We start from the raw sequence: 21,947 nt of genomic DNA on the forward strand, positions 1-21,947 counted from the left end.
TGGAAGTCCTCATTTAACCTTTTCACAATCAGGGGCACGTTGAATCTTATACGTAACACATGTCGATAGAATTTAGTGTAGGGAGGTTTCTTGGGTCGCTGATTACGAATCTGAACTCGAGATTTCAAAATTCAAAATGGCGGATCCAGCATGGCGGACGAAAGTCCCAAAAATCACTGGATGCTGCCCCCGAGCCCCCGAATGCCAAAGTTTATCGAAAGCGAATTATTTTTTCGGTTTTGGTTCGCCATGTCGGATACGCCATTTTCAATTTTCAAATTTCGAGTCCAGATTTGTAATCAGTAACCCAAGAAACCACTCTGTACAAAATTTTCCCGAATTCCATTTGGCACATTCAATGTGCGCCTGAAAGGGTGAAATGGAGAAATCTACCCTCTTGCGGGCACGGGTTAGAGTTGGGATAAAACAAGTGATAAAACGATGGAATTATTTTTGAATTGTTTGGAACCCATTTCGGGGGTGACCCGGTAAAAATTCAAAAATTACCTTTTTAAGGAACACGCTAATCTCTACAATGACGTAAAACATACGTAGGTATATTACAAAACTTTACACTCTTCGGCCACGCACCCCGTAAAAAATTTTGCCGTTCCCCATCCCTGTCGGTGCGGTATCGCAGGTATACTGCGATTTTGGATCGCGGATTTTGCTAACAAAATGGAAAAGACGAGTCGAATTATTATATAGGATGGGGAGGGACGTGAAATGGTTGAACGAGCTGGTATGCGTGTGTAATTTGTAGGGTGTAGAGAAAGGTGTGGAATAATCCACGTGAGAAAGAAACGAAACGAAAAGTTAAAAAAATACAAAGGAGAGACTTTTATATTGAAAGTGAAAAACGGCGGGGTGAAAAAATCATTTTTACATTTATACCCGCCTATAGGTATAGTACCGCAGCGGATTTCATTAATTGATTAACGATCAAACTCCGTTTTTTTCATCCTCACTGTGTGCGTGCGTGCATGGATTTAATACGGCGTTTATTATTGAACAATGATTGAAAAAGGACGCAAAAGAAAGGAAAAAATTTTTTTTAAATAATGCGAAGGGACGAAAAATGCAGAAAGTACAACAGGCCACGGGTAAAAATGAATTGATCATGATTAATCGAGGGAAAACGAGAACTTCAAGTTTTTCCCTACCTCGTTTTTTACGTAATCCTGACTTCTCTATTTATACAATACCTACACACCCGTATTAAACGAAAGTATATAGCCGTTATGCGCAGACGAATGTACATGGCTGCGTACATAACCATGCGCCGTACAGGTATATACAAACGAACGAAAGTCAGGGCAAAGGGGGATGAGAAATGAGTATTAAGAGTACAAAAAAAAAAAAAAAAGAAAGTGCAAACTAAAGCTCGCTGTTGCTTTTCATGCCTGCAGCAGCGATGGAGAGGGAGAGAGAGAGAGAGAGAGAGAGAGAGAGAGAGAGAGAGAGAGAGAGAGAGTCGAGCCTGGCGTTACGTAGGTTCGGTATGTTGACACAAGCTACGATTTAATTTCTCCGCAGGCAAACATTCAATTTCCCTGCGTCTATAGATCCTCGACTGTGCGTTTTCCGTACCCTTGTATATATATACATACGTACACATGTATATATAATATATGCGCGTGTGTATACCGCCCAACTTTATTACACCATAGGTACCTACGCGGCAAAAATTCTGATGATATATATGCAGCCGTAAAGTTTATTTCACAAACAAAAGTTCTACACGGTTTACATACGTATCCTATATCAAATGAACCCGAAATCTGTAGGAAACGTGATTTGTAAACTCTCTTGAAACATTAACTTATATTTGGTTGGATGATGATTTTCAAACCTTTCGAGATAGCTAAGTTGAACCTTGCATCCTTACCGTTTCGTCGAGGTCGTTCGTCCAACGTGTATAATAATTACTTTACTTGCATCCGTCGGGAGAAGAAGCTAATAAGGTGAGCGGAAAAGGGACCAAGTTTGAAAGAGAGAAAAAAATTAAAGTGGAAAAACTTTGGCGCCTTGCAAAGTCAGTATTTTTCCCAGAGAGAAGACTTGGGTATTATATATATGTATAAATATATATATATATATACATATTATATGTATATATGCGGTGTAGAAGGAGAGAAAATCGCGAACAAAGGGAGAGAGAAAGGCAGTTGTAAGAAGTGGCACCGCGTCGCGGTTGTTCCGCGGACTGATTCCCTTAAAAACGTATTACTACGACTGCACGCGGATATGAAAAAGCGATTTTATTTCGGCAGGAGGAGCGGCACATCCACTCGTCCCGTCGTTTATAACCAACCCCCCGGCCGATCCGCATATATTATACCTTCTGCGAATTATATATTCAATGATATATATTTATATATAGGGGCCATTCCACGCTAACTCAACCAACGGCCGACCGTCACAATTTTTGATTTTGTTCAAAAAATTTTATGCATTCGTCCGAATTTCAAAATAGTGTCCCGACTTTTATTTAGAGTTTTCCCAAAATTTAAAAGTTTGCAAAAAAAAATCTAAAAATTCTTGAGTAAGATGTCAAAATTTTTTCCCTTCTTATTCGTTTCAAGTTTTTTTTTCCAGAGAAGGATTCAAAAAAAAATAATATAAGTAATGGTCATCTTACTATGACCGGTTGGTTAAAAATTTTCATACGTAACATGGGACGGCAGGTTAAAAATTGGAACAATATAACAACATCACAAACGGTGAGGGTCCGACGTTGGTTGCGTTGGCATGGAATGCCCCGTACATAACAAGGGTGCAGCTAGTACTTGCGCCAAGTTCTATACTACACCTCGTACATCTCGCATAAGACGGCAAAAATTCGGGTGTCGCGAAAGAACGAAAACGACGACTCCGACTGCCGTTCTAATCAGCGAAATGCGTCCTTTGATTAGCAAAAAGGTCAGAGCAACGACGGGCTGATTCGTATAAGCGACGTAACTTGCACTCAGTTTTACCAATACTCGTACATAAATATCTATTTCTGCGTGTGTGTATCAGTATGTATCAGGTACACGTGTTATACTGCATACGTGTGCAACATACAAATATACATGCATATATGTACATGCACTAGCAAACAGCGACGGCAGCTTTCGCCGCGCAAAACTTCACTGCAGTCAGGATGAAGTAGTTACACGGGCAGGGTGTGTACAAGGTTTCCATGTTACCCCCGCCCTATTTGCGATCTGCAAACAACCCCCGTATATTTTATACTGGACTTTATTTCAGGCTTTTTTTTTTTTTTATATACTCCTTTTTTTTTTTTTTATTATCGCTCGAAATAGGAAACACTTCTTCAGCTCCGCGTAGTACTATAGGTATACATGTATAATATCCGGAGAGTAAATATTTAGTTTTTCGGTGGAAAAAAAATGATGTAAAATGTTTAGTAATATCTGCCTATCTCTGTTCGAGTTGTCGCGCTATGATGTAAAAAGAAAAATATAAAAACAATAGAGAGACAGATTTTCTCGGTTTGCTAATACTCCTCCTCGTCGTCGAAGCTTTTTACCAGCGTTTCCTACTATTTGTCATTTTTTTTTTTCTTCTTTCTCAACGTCTTTCCGTCACGTTTTTATCAACCCCGATTTCTGCGTCTCTTTTCCTTTGGCAAATTTTTGCATTGGCTGATTCACGACAACGAGGTTAGCTTAACGAGCGTTGATAAATCGAGGAATCAATAAATGAACGCGGATTTTCACCCTTAATTCCAACCCAAGGGCAGGATTCAAAAGGGAGCAGGACGAAGGGCAGTTTGAAGGAAATGCAAACCAGCCTGTCTTACAATTAGTATGAAAAAGGGGGGGAGGTTGGGGGGGGGGGGGGGTGGGTGGAAGAATAAGGGGAAAAATCGGCACGCGCCGAGGGTATCCATCAGCAGGGCGAAATTATTGATGTTACATTAGAGTCCGCCACCAAAGGCGAAGGGCGGCGTCGCCCCGGCAAACCTGGGGGGGTATCTATCTCCACCCTTCGACCCTCCGACCCTTCGGCCGGCGGTTCGCGCCGTTGTGCTTTGGAATTTCATATAATAGGCAATAATAACCCCGTCGATAACCCCGCACAATACAAACAACTCAAGTCCGCTCGCGAAAGCTCGATCTACCGGCTAAAACCATCCAGCGGAGTGACGCGCGGAGGAAAGACCGCCGCGCAAATGAACCCCGACATAACGAAAATACTATCACTGATAAAACAGCGCGACGGGTTTGCAGGTGTACCATGGATGCCTAGAAAACATTTGCACGTATACACGAGGACGACGATTACGTGCGACTGAAATTCAACTCGACTTCTTTTTCTCCCCCTCATACGTTTTGCATAATTTCTCCTTTTAAAACTTTTGCCACGATGAGTTTGAGATATCATTTCTCGGTCGTAGGTGGCGAAAAAGCAGAATCGTGATGTACGATAGAATGGTTCGCGGTATCGAATTTTGTAGGATGCGAAGATCCGATTTGGGGAATTTCAAAATGTTTGAAGTCGAAGTATAGAATCGTCAGAATCCTACGTTGAATCGATTATTTTTCCTCACAATTTGTTTTTGCTTTTTAGTTTCACGAAAGGCGCATTAAAATATCAATTTACGCGATTAAGGTATCAATTATCATCGTTGTATTAATTACTAATTACCTATTTGATTTGATAAGTGAAAGATGAACGAATAGTTTCACCTGAAATTGAAACTATTCTGCGAATTAAATATCCGCGTTTTCTAAAAATTCGATATCGCGACCCTTCCATCCTGTCGCAATTCAACTCAAGTCCACTTCCCTCGTTCCTCGTTATCTGATATTCCATAAGTAACGTATTTATGTGACAAAAGTATACGCCATGGCCGACATAACACGACGCGAAAGAATAGAATTTCCCTGAAAAATCACAGCCTGTCGCCGTCATTGTCGAAGTGAATTTTCCCTCTTCATCGCTGTTTAATTTTCATTGAAACGTACTTTCTCTTCCGGCGAAAAAATTCAATGCGAACGGCGAGGACGCCGAGTAAGTTTCGAAAAAGCAAAATCACACAATAACTTGAGGCCGCCCGATTTCCTCCCCTCCGAAACTTTCCCTCGACGTAGAGGGAGGGCGTGAGGCTGCAAAGACTCGAGGCTTTAGAGCGCCGCGCCCCGATGCTCGAGGCTCACACAACGCGCTACGGTCGTGGAATCCATAATTTGCGGAATGGGAACGTTTCCCACCACCCCACGGTCCCGGAATTCGGTATCACCGTTTCGTCGATTAATTATGGGGCGCCTTCGCAATTTTGCAAATCTCTACACCTGTCAGGTAATACTTGAAATTTTTGCAACAAGCCTAGGTATACTCGCAAAAAATTCTTCATCAACTTCTCTGGCCAACACTGATAATAATTAAAGATCTCTCGGATTTTATACAGTCCCGGTATACAAAGTGACGAAACGTACGAAATCAAGAATCAATAACCGAATCGAGTTGATTCAACTTTGATCAGAATACTGCCACCTGGGTGCGTAGAGAGGGACGAAATCTTGTAAAGTATTATTATTATTATTATCGTTATTGCTACTGTTCTTGTTCTTTGATGCATCCGACAGAAAAATCATAAAAAATATATTTAAAAAAAGTTATAAATTATTGCTTAAAAAATATTCGAAGCAAAAATTGAGCTTAAAAGACTTTCAATTCCAGTTTAAGTAACAAAAAAAAAACAGAGTGACCTTTTGTTAATACCAAGCTCGTATAGCTCGTCCAATTTCAACGAACAATAGATCATATTGTTTCGTTAATAATTTTCAAGCGAATCACCCGACACGAATTATTCGACGTCACGTGTTATTTTTGTAAATTTACTTGGTCGTTGGTTTATTTTTTCTTTTTTTTTTTCCTATTTCAACGACAAACAGTGTTATAGATAACGCAATAAGTTCCCCAGGATTGGGGCTCTTCACCCTTCCTCTCGACGCCGAGAATCCCCCCCCCCCCCCCCCCCCTCCCCCATCTCACGGCGATAAACTTACGGGGTTCCGCGATAAAAATGTCCCAGAAAAAGATCGATGACCCGTTCGCGTTCGTTTCTTTCGTAGTGGTAATAGGCGACTACTCGCCGAGGTCCCGCACGACGAACGAAGGAACCTTGCGCCATTATCGTTCCTATTGTTATCGTTATTGTTATTGTTATCACCCCCTCACCGCCGGCCGCGACGCCGATGCCTCCGCAGCGAAGTCAGGGAGGGTACAAGTGCAGGCTGGCCTTTTGTGCATACACACCGTATCACCTACCCTACCTTATTTTACGGATCTGTATACGCGTCGGTGATTCGTTCGTTCGTAGATATGTATATGTATTATGTATAGACATGTAAGACGCGTTACTTACGTAAGGTATGCATGTATGAGGGAAAATCGAGCTTTTCGTCGAGAGAATGAAAGGGAATGACGGAAGAATAAAGTGAAGTAAAGTGAAAGGCGATGAGAACGCGCTGCTCAGGATTCTATATTGCTCCATCATTTCGCCTCTCTTTCACCCCCGGCAGCAGAAGCTCTTGCGAAAGCTCGCTCGGTACCTACCTACCCGTTGTGTCTACATATTTCCTACCCCGAGTTTAATTGCATCATTTTATTGTCTAGCCCCTGCGGCACGCAGCTTAATTCGCAACAAGAAACATTTTACCCCCCCCCCCCGCCTCTCTCTCTCTTTATCTTTTTTTAATCTGCTTTTTCTTCTGTGTCGGAGAAATCGACTCCGTTGCAACGAACGACTGTATAAAGTCCGCAGAATTTACCGAGCTTTCAAGCACGAGCCGCTATTGGACTTTGTTTCGAATTAATTCGGACTTTCGAAACTCGAATTTACGGTCTTTATTTCACTTCCTCCAGAGTTTCTTCCAGTCTTTGCAGTATCGAGAATCGAGAGAAAGAGAGAGCGAGACAACGAGAAAGAGACAAGTCGAGGGTAACAACTCTCGATATACCTCTGAATTTTTTATCACCGCCAATTCCTTTTTTACATCCCTTTCAAACTCAACTTATTATACAGATACTGAGAGAAATTTGAAATTGGTACAATATCCCAGGACGAGAGGATCCTTGGGGATAAAAAAAAAAAAAAAAAAAAAAACGCGCGATCGGGACTTAAAAAAAACTGATTCTCCCACGAACGTTTTATCGAAAATTTAGCCCCCGCGTTATGTTTATTATACCGTCACATTCGACCGTCGATCAACCATAGCGTACCGCAGTTTCAAATTGCAGCTATCGACGGAATTCCGTCGTTTATCGTTGTAAGCGTAGACCATGCGACAAACTAGCGATAAAAAAAGAAGACTTATACGGTGCTCAATAGGAAAGAAGAAAAGCATACCCATAAGGATAAAAGTAGCGAATGCTAGCAATTTCGACTAATGCCTAAGAGAGTCGGTATTTTCCCCGAATGGATGGGAAATCCTTTGAGCGCGTATGGTCAGCGAGCGGGGAAATAATTGCTACTACCCCAAAGTAGACGTCTGCTTTTCCATACCTTATACTTCGACACAAAGGTACCTAATCCTTTTACATCATCATCTATACCTGTTGGCACGAAAGAATTCCTTTTATCTTATCGAAAAGTACAAAAACTTGAAAATCCTCAGCAGTGCCGTCGAATCGAATCTCCAATATTATTTTCGTTCAATTTTATTGTCCCCCCTCCATCCGTCCCCGGTTTCCATTGTACGACGAAGAAACGACAATGGCGCGGTGACCAGTCTAATCTAAAACAAAATTTCTCTTCCGTTCTCTGATAAGAGGCGTAGGTACAGCTACTGGGTTGTACCTATACCCATGTATTACATAGATGTGGTCAAGGGTATACATTGTACATATATATATATATATATGAATAAAATATGTATATTCACATATATTCGACGATGCTTTCAATACTTATCCTCCCCACTTTCATCGCATGTAATATTTCTCCGAGGATGTCCATTTTTATTGTTATACCTACCCCTGCACACGTAGTAAGTTATTATTCTGGGTTGTGTGAAGAATCGATGCTCGATAGAATAATATTCGTTTTTCTCTGTCATTCTTTTTTTTCCCGATCTTTCAATAACAATAATAATAATAATACGCGTGACGCAAACTACGGAACATTTCGAATGACAACGGGACAATCGAAATCGAGTAAAGGAAACGAAAATCGGGAAGAAGAAACACTGCAAGCTAAGTAGATTCTGCTGCAGTATTACGATATGTAGGTACATACATTATACATATAGGTGTACCTACTATGCGTAAGAAGGTGTTGTTTCGACGACGAGAACGAGAACTTTTCTTACCGAGTCAATCTATCGGGACGAGGACGAAGACGAGGAGGAACACAGCGCGAAGTACCATTTAAACAGGATTTTAATTTTTATCTCAACTTTATTTATTTTTAAAAATTTTTTTACCTTCAATTTTACTTTGTTTTTCTTTCGTTGCTTCTTTTTTCATACCGTTCTTCTTCCCTCCTCGGTTCACCGTCGTCGTCGTCGTTGTTGCTGATTATTTATTTATTTATTTATTTTTATTTATTTTGTCTTCTCCCATCCCCTCCTCTCTCTTCCCTCTATCTCGTAAAAGTTTCACCCAGAGTTTGCTAATAAACAGACAATGGGCAGGATGGATGAAGACGACGGAGCGACAGAAGAGGAGGGGGTGTCGGGGTCGGGGTCGGGGGTGGGCGAGGAGAAGCTGTGTCGGTGCGGAGAGGACGGCGAGCCGCGGGTATAAGGGAGGAGCTCCAAGTATTAAAAAGTTTGTTTATTTTATGACAGCCCGTTATTAAACTCGAATCGAAACGGCTTATGTAAATTGCTTATTATACGAGCACCGGCTATTTTAGATATTTTATTATGTACCCAACCAACGAACCAACAAACCCTCTTCTTCTCGCCTCTTCATTCCCGAAACGGCGAAACGGCGATAATAATTGTTTGTTAAGATGAAAAAAAAAAAAAAAACCAAAAAAAAATAAAATAACCCTCAAATACTTGTAATTCTTTTATTGTACAAATGTATTTATATCTCATCCCCGTATAACTCGTATCCGCGAATTGAGAAATAATAACATTTCGAGGCGGATGAGGAGAGAAGACGTGTAAGCTGCAAGGGATAATATGAGGGAGACCCCGAGAGGAGTTCGTTCCTTTCTTCCTTTCTTCCTTCCTTTCCGTTTTCGTGTCGCGGTTTGGATCCCTGTCGTCGAGTCGATCCGTTGGCAAATCCCCCGCGTTCGCGTTAGCGTTCGGAGAAACTGAAACTTGTTTCGGGGTGGGTGGGCGGAAGGATGGGAGGAAGGGATAATTCTGTGCGCGGATCGGCCGAGCGAATACATCCGGAGATATAATCAAAAGTTGCCATGGTTACCCGCCTCCTCTCTCTCCTCGTCCAACCCCATTTGCCGCCCTTTATAAAGCCAGCTTCCGTCTCTTTCAACACTTTCCCCGTTTCCATCCCTCCTCGTTCTTCCTTTTTCACATTCTTCAGCCCTTCCCCGGTCCGGAGAAGTGGCAAAAACTACACGTATACGTATAATCCAGCACCGCTAGCTGTTGGAGAAACTTTCGAAAGCGTCGCAGGGCGATGTTCACCTCCCGCAGCGTTCGCCACGGCTTTTTAGCCTTTGGATTTTACAATTTTCTAGTATAATAATAACAACGTTGCTACAACGCGGCGAGTAGAAGTTGGAGAAGGAGAGAGAATTTAGGGATAAAAAGTACCGTCTGGAAAACAAGAAAATTCTACTCTATCGTCCCTACTTCGACACTATCCAAACAACACTCGAGTTCAGCACCGACAGCCATGATAATAATAATAATAATATGCTGGACACAAACAATCGTCCGCAACTCTGCTTGATACATAGATAAATATTCTATAATTCGTCGTACCGAAAGACTCCAATGAACGATTGGTATGCAGTGTGAAAAACAAGATTCTTGGAACTTGAATTTGGTCGTCGTAGGAACTTGACATGTTGAGATTCCAATTGGCAAGGTATACATGCAAATGCAGAAGGGATCGAAGACTGCGAAGAACGAGCGAGGAACGATTCTCGTCATCCAGTCGTTGCAAAGAATATCCAGGGAGATGGAGTAATGAGAGGGAGAGAGGAGGAGAGAGAGAGAGGGGAAAGAGAATAGCGAAATGTAGAAAGAAAAGTTAAAAGGAAGAAGAAGAAGATTAAAAAGTGGAAAAGTTGCCGACTGCATAGCTTGCAGCAGTCGCTCGACGACGCAAAGTTTCCTAGTTAGAATTCGAATTGTCCGGTGCAATTCGAACCAAGTTAGAACCCGTATAATATACCCCGTCCATGCAGCCTTGTTGCTGCTGCAGGTACGTCGAGATCCCCGCGAAATTATATCAAGGATATAAATACATGTACATCGGTGAAAGAGTACAAAATATAAGGTGACCCGAGACCATAAATAATTAAAGAGAGTGAAGTTCGTAACGTTAATTTGACGATTCATTTTTAAGAAAAATGATTAGTTCGCAACTGTAGGATCGTCTCAACCTGAACAATATATGTTAAAACGCGAAAAGGATATTCAGATTTTAGAAATTAAGGGCCTTGAAATTCGTTCTAAGATTTTAAAACAACGATTTTATTTTCAATATTTCGTTACGTTAACGTTACTAACTTATATCTGGTAAATAATTTAACGGTTGATAAAAAAACAACTGCTTTCAATCTATAATATCAAACTAAATTTTATAGCGTAAATTTGTAATCGTCGTTCAGACACAACGATTTTCTCACACATATTTGGAAGAAGTGACGACGACCCGAGAGATTGAATCTGTTGATTTTGTCAAATATATCGATCGGAGATAGCGAAAGAAGTGTCATTCATTTGATTCAATAGCATTACAATCACAGAGAAAAAACTTGTGTTAACAAATGAAACGACATTCATTTGAACGAACGTTTCTTTTTCCATATTTCATGGCAATATTTAGTGAATTCGTGAAAAAAAAGTTTTTTCGCATTGTATAACGACAATTGTATCAATAAATGGTGAGGATATTTTCCTATGTATAACAAGCAATAAAACGATATTCCAGATACCTATATGCATAGTAGATTACATTCTAAGTGGATGAAAAAAAAACAAAACAGCGACAGGTGTATATATATACACGATCAAGGTAAAGAAGCAGCGAGGCCGCAATATTTAATAGGGCGCGCGCAGCGCGACACCTCTCGCAATTAGTTCGCAAAATAAAAAAAATAAAAAAAAAAAAGTGTGGGGTAAACGAGGCAGCAGCGGTAGCCTAGCAGAAGTAGCAGCAGCAACGAGGACCGAAAGGACGAGGGCATGGCGTAGAAGAAGAAGAAGAAAAAGAAGGAGGAGGAGGTTGGTTGCTGGGAGTTGTGGTGTCGACGACGGGACGAAGGTGGGAGAAAAAGAGGGAGGGATGGACGGGGGGGGGGGGGGGGGGAAAGCTCCGAGCTTGAACCCACGACAATACAGGTGGTGGTAGAAGTGGTTGTGCGGCTTGCGTAGTCGAACCTCCTCGAATCTCTCTTTCTCTCTCTCTCTCTTTCCACCGTCCACGCGTCCCAACACCCTGACGGCCGAAATCGACACCGTCTGCACGTGTGTGCGTACAACACACAGATATCCTGTCCTCCAGCCACGCTCATCCAGAACAGACGGGCGCACAGTTTACCGGCCTTTTATCAAAAGAGACCGTTCCTGACATAACACTCGCTCCCTTTCTCCCCCTTGCCACCCCAGCCTTGCTGTGCGCAACTTTATATCCCGCGAAAACACTCTCTTCACCCACCCAACCACCCACCCACCTCGCTCTCCACTTTCTACACGTTCTTTACTCAAATTTGAATAATTCAGGTTTTTCACTCACGCGGCGGTAGAGGGGGGGGGGGGGGCATCTTTGCGTTTGGAAGAAAGAAGATCGGAAGGAAACAGAATTGCGAATTGACGATTTATCTTCCTCCATTGATCCGTGTAATACTTGAGCAATCAATCATCCTGATCGAATGGTTATAAGTTTAGTTCTTTCACGGTAAACTGTCGTCATTGCTCGAGTTTCGAGGTTCCATCGCTGAAGGGGCAAATCAGTCAAACGGATAGTGAACAAAATGAACGAGCAAAGGATTCCAAGCCTTATCTTATTTTCTCATCGTCAGTCGTTTGATGATTCTTTAATTGTGTTTTTAACGTTTTTGGAGTGGTAATTGGTCGAAAGGGGCTCCTGGAAATCAATTCTAGGGGAAAACAGTTTTTTTTTTTTATCCCCAAATCTGACCTTGACCAAGATCGAAATCAATATCGTTACTACGAAACTATTACTCGCACATTACAAGTATCGGCCTCACGGAGAATAATCTTGTATATAATATACCGTTGAGAATACACGAGGCTGAAGTTAGTGGCGTTGACGTAACGAAACGTCGGAGGAAAAAACCATTATTGTGCAATTTCTGAATAACTTGATGTTTTGTTTGTCACGGATTATTAAGTTTCAAGCAATCCTAAATGTGCGAATCGACGATTTTTCCTAAACACACATCGTTACTGCAACGTTACTATCTTCATCCTCGCGTTAATACGAAGTCAATACGCTGTGTAAATTTACCCTGTAAATTTTCTCTTCCTCAATTATTCGTTCGTTTCTTCCCCCCGTTTTCGCATCATTCCGCCTCTCTCTACTTTCCTACTCTCGTCGTATATGTTTTGCGGAAACGGTAAATGGGGTTGAGAAAACGGATGCATTATACCAACCAGGCGACGTGAAAGCCATAGCTGTAGGTGTATTTCTGTTTTAAGCGGTGGGAGTTTCGCCGTTGCAGTTAGCGAACGGGGAAGAGAACACGGGCAGCAAAAGTAAAAAGACACTTAAAGGATTTACGGTCTAAGAGCTGGAGGACTGGCTGGTGGTGGTGGTGGTGGCGGTGGTAGGGAAAAGCGCAGAGGTAGGCAGGCAAGCAAGCGGTCACGACTAGCGGCCCAAAACGCGGTGGAAATAACAATAAGTCAGATGGAATGAAGGAAGGCTGCGGGAATAAAGGAGAGAAAGGAATGGGCACAGGAGCGGAAGGAAATAGAAATGGCGAAAACTCGTCGAGGGATGAGAGCCGGAGAGAAGAAGAGGAAGGATGAGGAGGAGAAGAGGAAGAAGAAGCGGGGTGGGAAGAAGGACGTTAACACCGCGAGACCTGAATCTTTGATAGAATCCTTTAAACTAACATCGAAGGGAGCCTCGGGAGAAACCTTTGTGCCGGGACTTTGAATGCGTAACTAAACGACCCGATAGCACACATTTGCCACAAGGCTCTACGCCGCTGCCTGCGTTCCGCTCTCTTTCCTAGCCCGCGTCATCCCCTGGGTCGAGTCCGCCCGTAATGATCGTTCGACCCTTCAACCCCCTGCCGGCTCTTCCTTCCCCTCACCTAACCCATAGAAATCGGCTCTTTGTATCATTTCATCGCGTTTGAATATATTTCCAAAATAACGAAAAAAAAAAAAATCGCTGAATTTTATACCCAGAGCTGGAATGAAATAAAAATATGATCAAGATTTTCTCCGTTTATATACTTCCATTTCCTGTTTACTAAAACTTTAATTGATTACGGTGTAGGTTATAAACTGGCGCAATAGCCCACAGCCAGAGTCTTTGAAGATGTTCGAAAAAGCGTGAAGACAGAGAGGTAGAGAGAGAGAGAGAGAGAGAGAGAGAGAGAGAGAGAGAGAGAGAGAGAGAGAGAGAGTAGTTGTAGGTACATATAAAGAGAAGAACTTTGATGAAGGGTGGCTGGTTCGCCGGTGGCGCGGAGGGCGGTTTGGAGGGTGGTACTCGGTAGCAGGTAGGTACTAGTTACTTTGGTTGAGCATGCAGGCGAAGGCGAAGGCAAAGGCGGAGGCAGCGTGGCGTTGACTGTGTAATATAGGTCAACGTTTACACAGCTGCTTTAAGCTGGATTTACCGAACAGCTTTCGCCATACGCGATGCCAACCGGAGCAAACTAGGACGGCAAATACATTTTTTACGCCCGTCTATGCCAGGGCAGCCCCTCCGTCTCGACATCCACCCCCGAGGTGAACCCCGTTCGCGCCGAGTGGGAGAAAGAGATAGCGAGCGGCGTGGAGAGGAACGGGGGGAACGGAGAGTCGCGCGATGTGAAACCCGTGAAAATCTTATTCCCGCTGCCTCCTCGCGATTCCTGAATCCTTGCACGAACTCAACCCTCGCTTCCTCGCGTTATTTATTCCCTCGCGAGATTCCCACCCCCTTGCACCCGCCGAGGTTCTTCCACAGAATGCCGGGGACGGGGATGGCTAGATTCAGACATTCGCTAGCTTGCCGGTTCACTGATTCGCTTTCGTTTATCCCGCGGCGAGCAAACGACGAGATCCTACGAGTACTCACTCGGCCCGTCTCGAGCTGATCGTGAATCCCAATTAAACTGTACAACGCACACGCGACTCGCGTCGCTCGTCAACTTCTTCGTCATTCGCTAAGCCCCCGTAGACGTACAACCGCCGTGTTCTAATGGAAGAAAAAAGAAGCCGACATTTGAAAGATAAACCGGTCGTACAATTTCAATTTCATTGATTATAATCATACCGTTCAACGCGGATTTTCAGTCTGGGTTCTAGACGCCAAACTTTGATATCTTCTGCGTAACTGATATATAAAAAGATAGTTTCATCAGATAAAGTTTGTTTTTGAAAAAACTAGAACGATATTTCGGATTTTAAGAAAAATTACCCATTTTCTCAAATATTTATTGTGAATAACAGTTAAACAAACTTCAGTTTTGCATTTGGATCACCATTATTCAAAAATTGTAATTGATAATAAACTAAAAATGTAAAATAATTGATAAGCCCTAAACGTAATCTCCTATCGTGCTTTCATTACACTGCCATGAGTTAAAATGAATCTCGACGCAGAGTACTTTGAATGACACGCTGGCCACCCCGATCGGTATTAGCTCTTTTGCAGGCTAGTCAGGATAATATTTGGATGGACAGCGTGGGTCCAGAGTATCAAGCGAGACTCTCGACTATCGCGCAAGGAGGACCTGCAGGCAGGCCAAGGCCTACGTCGTCCACTTGAGTATTCCGTGTGAGCCCGCGAAGGCGGTATTTAGGGCTTCGCTAATGCATCCCTCGTAGAAGAGCCGGTTTACTTTACCCAAGCCCTAAGTCTATCCGGACCACCACGAGACGGGGATGAGGCAACGCCAGCCCGGCGTGTGTCTATATCTTATACACCATCGAAACACAGCGTAAATATTACACCCGCCACTGTAACAACGCCGACTACCGATTTCCTGATTTCCTGATTTCCTGATTTCCCATTTGACGGCGAGCGTCATCAGCGCTTGTTTAAGGTCGATGACGATAATCGACCAGTGTTTACCACTTGTTAACCTTGTCCCAATTATTGACCTTTTTTGGTTGTATCTTTTTGATCCTCAGTTCTAAAATTACCGGAAAATAAATTTCCAGTGCTTAATCCTCTGGCAATTGTTTTTAGCCATCGAGAAATTCACAATTTGTGTGGTAAGTTTATAATTTTGGAAAATAAAGGGGTCAATAATTGGATCTAATCGTGTCAATAATAACTGTTACATCTGCTTTGCATCGAAACTTTGGTCCTTCCAAGGCTTTTGTTCCAGCTCTCCGTATGCACGCGATGATGCACATATAGGGTTTTGTATAACGTGCGAGGGAAACAGAAAAATCTGAATCAGCTTTCGTAAATTTAGTCGAGGAACTGGCGGAGGCCGCACCACCGAGCGGAATGCCAAGTGCGGTGCAGGCCAGAATGCTGCAAAACGGAGTAACGTTTGGCTTCTTAATGAAAGCCACACTGGACCGCCTCACCACTTTCATCCCCTTTCCTTCCTCCCCCCAACCTTCTCTCACACACAGCACCTGATATGCGTTTGTATAGAGCTGCTCGCTTTTACTTTACCCTGATGCCCTTTTGGCGTCGCAGCTCGACTTCCACTTCTCTCTTTCTCTCTCTCTCTCTCTCTCTTGCCTCCGCTCTATTTCTTTCATCGGAGTACTAATACATAAGCATGTAGGGGAGATGCGGGAAAAATGGGCCTCCTGTGCAATCAAATGGGATTTCAAAAAATGCCGACAACGCTTGAAATGTATTTTTAGGTTAAAGCGAAAGATAATGCGTTGTCGAAATTGGTCCAACGTTATTTCTCCCTTAGCGGGCCCATTTTTCCCGCCTCTTACCCTTAATCTCTATTCAGTCCTACATAGTCCAGTACAAATTATCTGTATCTAATTAATAATGATAAAATTTTGCATACCGTTAAACTGACTCGTAGAATTTTCCTATACCACGAGGGGAGGCAATCTCGGGTCAGGTTTCACCCTATGGGTTTATCACGTGTCATAAAGATTGCACATCGATTGTTCTAACGTGAAACATGCCTGGAGATTTAAGGGGGCTAAAAGACACAAGGCCTTGGCCTTACATGTTCGACGAATTCTGAACCTTACAGGAGTTTCTCCGTTTAATGGCGTCCAAGTCGTCGCCGAGCCACGCATGGAGGTACCTGGCGGCACCTCCCACCCTCATGGGTTCAGTCCTAACCGTAACCTAACGCATACATTTTAATTTGACCGTCAAGTTATTCGCAGTCGAGTCGTCGTCGAGTTTTCGTATACCGAGGTGCACTTTCAGCCCCGGTATTAAATACGCGATTCTTTGAGTACACTTTGCGCTGGTGCGACACTTGTAACTAGGTCACGTTGCTTAGTTGAAATTCTTAATTGAAAGTTACGTACATTAACACGTATTCAGATTAATAGATCTAGTTGTATTTACTAATTTCAACTCCAAAAGCACATACTTGGACCAGATATATGTTTTCGGTATTAAATGAATTGCGCGGTTGTTTCTTAATACTGATTACGTTCGCGCGCATCGAGAAAATACAAGCGATTCAAAGACCTGAATTATTTGGCTGCGGTACGAGCCGACACCGTAGAATAAAACAAACGCACGTGTATTCCATGTACATACGCGTATTTGATTCACACGTACTTAGGTTGCACGGCGAGATACGTAGCACGTACGTACGCGCATGCGACGAACGGGGATGTGGGTTTTAGGTACAGGGTGTAGTACACGAAGCTTGTAATTGATACCAGATTCACGCTATCTGTGGCGTATACGTATAACGACGAGCAGGGAGCGAGAGATTCGATACAAATCGTGCAGGGAGAGCGGCGGACAACGAAACCAATAACTATTAATCTAACGCAGCTGCGCGACCGCACATTGAGCAAAGTCCGACGAACATCCTAAAGCCCCGCGAATTGAGGATCTACGAAACGGTTCATCCCCGTAAAAGACTCTTTTCCCATTTATTGTACGTACTCCGTGAGTTCAGAAATGCACGGAAATGAGTGAAATATATCCATTCGAGCAGGTCGCGGTTGTGCCTTGAAGGATATCGCGTATAAGCCGTGGGTCGCGGTTATACAGAGCATCTTTTATCCCGTGGCAGTAACTCTGATCGTTATCAGGTCGCGAGGATCGCTACGCATATCGAGTTCGTCGTTGAGCATAGAGAAGAGAGGACTCGGGATGTTCGGACCCTTTTGTCCCGCCCATTTCGGATACTCCGCGGACCTTCGTTCCCCTCCCCCCCCCCCCCCCCCTCATCCCCATCCTCCCTTCATCCCTTAGCGAAAGAAGAGAGTCGTCGGTCGAGTTATCGAGTTACTCAGCGAGGCAGCGGCGAGGCCGGTTAGCACCGGTTAGGGGATGCCTGGCTATACTGTACGAATTTCACCGCGCTCATCGAGCCTCCTCCTCCTCCTGCTCCTGCATCACGCTGCCAGAGAGATAACCCAATTATTCTCTACTCCTCTTCGCCGCCAACTTTCCCCGATCGCTTTTCGAATCAACGCCACACGGAAACTAATTCTGTTATACTACACGTGGCTCTGCGTGTGTATGAGCCCGCCTCCCTCTATCATGCGTGTGTGTGTGTGTGTGTGCGTGTATGTTGGCGAATTTACTCGGTATAATAATTTGTGTAAACGTTCTACCTCCCGTGTTATCCTTCCTTTTGCCACGTTCCTCTCTTTTCTCCAAATTTTACAACTACGAAGCTTGTTTTTCACGCATAACACACACGTATACGTGCGCATACGTATGTTTCCTTAGTCTCATTGAATTAAACGTTGAACGCAACTATTTGAATATCCGTCAAGGATAGGTGTGAATAAAAATACGACTTACGGTAGCTGCCATGAAGGGGTGAGCGCCGGGGAAGGTGGGGGCGGTTTTTCTACCCGAGCCATCGCCTGCCGCTACTGTCTATTTCGTCTTCGTACATCCTGAAACATGGATAATACATAATAACGATGAGCATTGTCTGATTGCCTTTCATCCCGACGATGGTTTGTTTCTGAGAAGAAAAATTCACTTCTCAAAATTCAATCTATCCGTGCACCGAGGACAGGCGATAATCTCACAACACAGAATTACATCTCGTTGTAATAAATGCTGAGAGATAAAAAATGGGGCAGGGGAGGTGGGATTTCTTTATACTGTAATATAATTTAGTCAACACGTTGTTGACTGAAGCAATGTTTAAAGGGGAGTAGCACGGGAGGAGGTGATGGGTGATTAATTAAAAATAAATTCAGTCAGTCGTGATTATAAATTTAAATTCGCGACCTCTAGCGCGTATGCATAATCTAGATACATGTTGCATAACGTAGCTACATTATATTGTACATATATAATTCGTTCCTTTTTTACTCTTCCGCACTGTTAGACAGGAACTGGTTTGAACTCTCATTTTTTCAAATATTTTAGATAAAGAACACGGGCTCAAGATGTTAATATAGTACATATATATACATATACGTGGTCGCTGTTCACGTCCGCGTCGCCTCGTGAAATTAAAAGATTTACCTCTTCATTGAAGAAGAGAATATATGGGGCATTCCACGTAAAATTTGCGACCCATGTACCTCGCCTCCTTAAATTTTGATATTTTTTTAGTATGATGTTGCAACCGAATCAAAAGTGTCTCGGAATTTTTGTCAGATTTTTTTTAACCACCGGTGAAATTTAAAAATAATCCACAATCCAATTACGAAAACTCTATTTCAAAAAATTTGAATAAATTCACACCGATTCTACGATTTGAAAAAGTGGTTTTTAAGCATGACACGATAATGGAAAGGTTTTCGGAAGTCGGAATTGGTTTTGCATTTTTATTTTTTATATGCCTCGATCTAAATACTGAACAATTTTCAAAATCGAAGGGGGTGATGTACATGGGTTGCAAATTTGACGTGGAATGCCCCATATACATATAGGTACGTGATGAAGAGAATACACACACAAACACACGCACACACGCAACGATGACGGGGACTTACGCCGCGATGCTAAAACGTAATGGTAACATTTTTCTCTCTGGCGAGGCGTATTTGGTAGGTAGTTTAAACGGAAAAGGGGAAGAAAAGCAAATGGGGGAGGAACGGGGGAAGGTGAAGACAATTACAATTTCCCCCGGTCAGAATTTTCTTCAACGCGCACTGAGCTAATAACAGACACTGAGATCGGGCATATTTTCGGTATTAAATTGATTGGATAATAACAAAAATCCGTACAGGTATATGTATACAATTGATTAAAAACTGATCAAATATCGAGCCAGTAAAATCCTGTGGTAGGTAAACGATCGGATCAAAGACACCAGTGCAAACATATTTGATTAATGCGACGTTCCGGGAGATCGGCGCGTACGTTCAACTTGAATGTATCTAAAATGTCAAACACTGCGATGTTAACATTAAACGAGTTCGGATTCAAGTTATGATTGCTGGAACTTCTCCTCCACGCAACGCGCAGAGAGACGTTATATCCCAGCCAATCAAAGTTTGAGTTTCTCCTAATCATAGCGCTTGATATAATACGTAGTATGGCATGCACCTGGCATAGAGCCCGCCCGAATACCAGAGTGTAAAATTCGCACGCACACCTTGCGCGAAAACAGCGAGCGTTGAAAGTTCTTCGCCACCGCGGTTCGATTAATTAAGTTAACGCGAATACCTCGAGTCGAAGCCTGCGAACTACCGGATGAATCTGCAAACTCGTAAAATACAAACGCGACGTCTTCGCAGTCTCGGCAAGGTTTTGAGATCTTTGAAACGTACGTAAAGCAGGTTGGAAAAATTCAGGGTTAGTGTGATAAAAATGATAATTCGAAAATAGTGCAGACAGGAGAATTGCGATGGCTAATTGTCGTCCAGATCCAACATTAGGACCAGAGCTTCATAGCTTACCACCGCAATCTCTATCCCTCGCTATTCCCCCTCGGCGGCCTCGGCATTTGTGTACCCACGTTAAACGTAAATGCTCGCAGTTCGCCCGTGTGCCAGTTATGGGCGGATGTATATGGGCCATTCCACGTCACATTAGCAGCCCATGTACCTTGCCCTTTTCGACTTTCATCATTTTTTAGGACGATATTCTTACCAGCCGAAAAGGGTCTCGGGATTTTTTTTCACATTTCTTTAGTCGTCGGTAAAATTTGAAATAAATCGGAGTAAAACAATTCCGAGAACGCCATTTTTAAAAAACTGGCAAAATTGACGCAGATTCTATGATTTTAAATCTGAGTTTCAAACACCACGCGATAATGGGATCTCAATATTTACTATTTTTTTCGCAAGTTTGTAGTTTATATGTTGGAGAATAATGTGATTCTGCAATCTATTTAGATCGAGGAATATAAAAAAAAAAAAAACACATTCCGCCATGGAAAAACTAAAAATATGCGAAAAGAATAGTGAATATCGAGATTCGTTATCGTGTGATGGTCGGAAATCACGTTTTAAATCATAGTAACAGTTTGAATTATTTCAGTCTTCTAAAAATAGCGTTTACGTCGAATTCGTTTTGTGATTTTTTATGAATTTCACCAATGGTTAAAGAAAATCTGTCAAAATTTCCAGAGACCTATTTCGACCGGTAAGAAGATCGTATTAAAAAATGATGAAAATCGAAGGGGGTGAGGTATACGAGCTGCTAATTCTACGCGGAACGCCCCATACGTACGTAGGTTGGTACAACTAGCCCGCCAACGTATGTAAATTTATTCGTACCTATACCGAGTTGTACCGTATATACAGGTATAGCGGACGCGTGCGCGATGAGAAGGTCGGCGGGGGTGGCAGGAAGGCGGCGAGTCATAAATTAAATGATGTAAATGCTCTGTCCACCCTCGTCGTTTCTCTCGGCCCGTCCGACTCGTCGTCCCGCTTCGCTCTCCTCGTTTCCCGCAGAGGCACCCTTTCGTCCCGCGTCCATCCGTCATATGGGGAAAATATCATCCTGGACCGTCGGTGACAACCCCCGGTGGGCCTCTTCCGGCAACGCCTTGGTCCCTTCGAATTGATTATATAAGAGGGTGGCGACGGGACGCCGACGGTTCGAGAAGTTCGAATATGCTCTCAGCGTTTATCAGCTGGGCAACGACCACCGCTTCATTTTGAGTCCGCGTCTCGTTGATCGAAATGCGACCTGATCCTCAACCTGAACCCCCGATTCCGTTCGGCGATTTAGCAAGGTGCCGGTTATCGCTCGAGCATAACAACGCACCTGGACACCGTGTGCAACAACAGGCACCAGGTCCTCTGCGGGGCTGCAGGATATGCAGGTTTGCTTTTGGAATGAAGTTTGATGCCGCGAAACTGCGACGTTGACCAACCGAATTACCTACGGGAGAATCGTTCGATATTCCGGCCAATGCTTACGGCGCGATGTTGAGAAGCTCTCAAACTCCGGTTGAAAATCAGGGATCGGATCGGACGCTCAATTCGAAAGCCGGAGCTGACTGCCGCCCCGGATTACCCATTCAATCACGATTCCGGCAAGTACGC

General features: G+C 43.2%; 1 protein-coding gene across 4 annotated transcripts in view; it reads right to left on the bottom strand.

Annotated features, from left to right (window-relative positions):
- Positions 1-21,947, bottom strand: part of LOC124180954 — a 176,566-nt gene that overhangs the window by 118,334 nt on the left and 36,285 nt on the right. For all 4 annotated transcript variants that reach the window (XM_046566950.1, XM_046566946.1, XM_046566947.1 and 1 more), the window contains exon 3: positions 18,286-18,383. In XM_046566950.1, coding sequence (XP_046422906.1) covers positions 18,286-18,297 — 12 coding nt within the window. In that variant the 5' untranslated portion in view covers positions 18,298-18,383. The remainder of the gene's footprint in view (positions 1-18,285; positions 18,384-21,947) is intronic.

The sequence above is a fragment of the Neodiprion fabricii genome, chromosome 4 (genome assembly GCF_021155785.1).
Source record: "Neodiprion fabricii isolate iyNeoFabr1 chromosome 4, iyNeoFabr1.1, whole genome shotgun sequence".
NCBI lineage: Eukaryota > Metazoa > Arthropoda > Insecta > Hymenoptera > Diprionidae > Neodiprion > Neodiprion fabricii.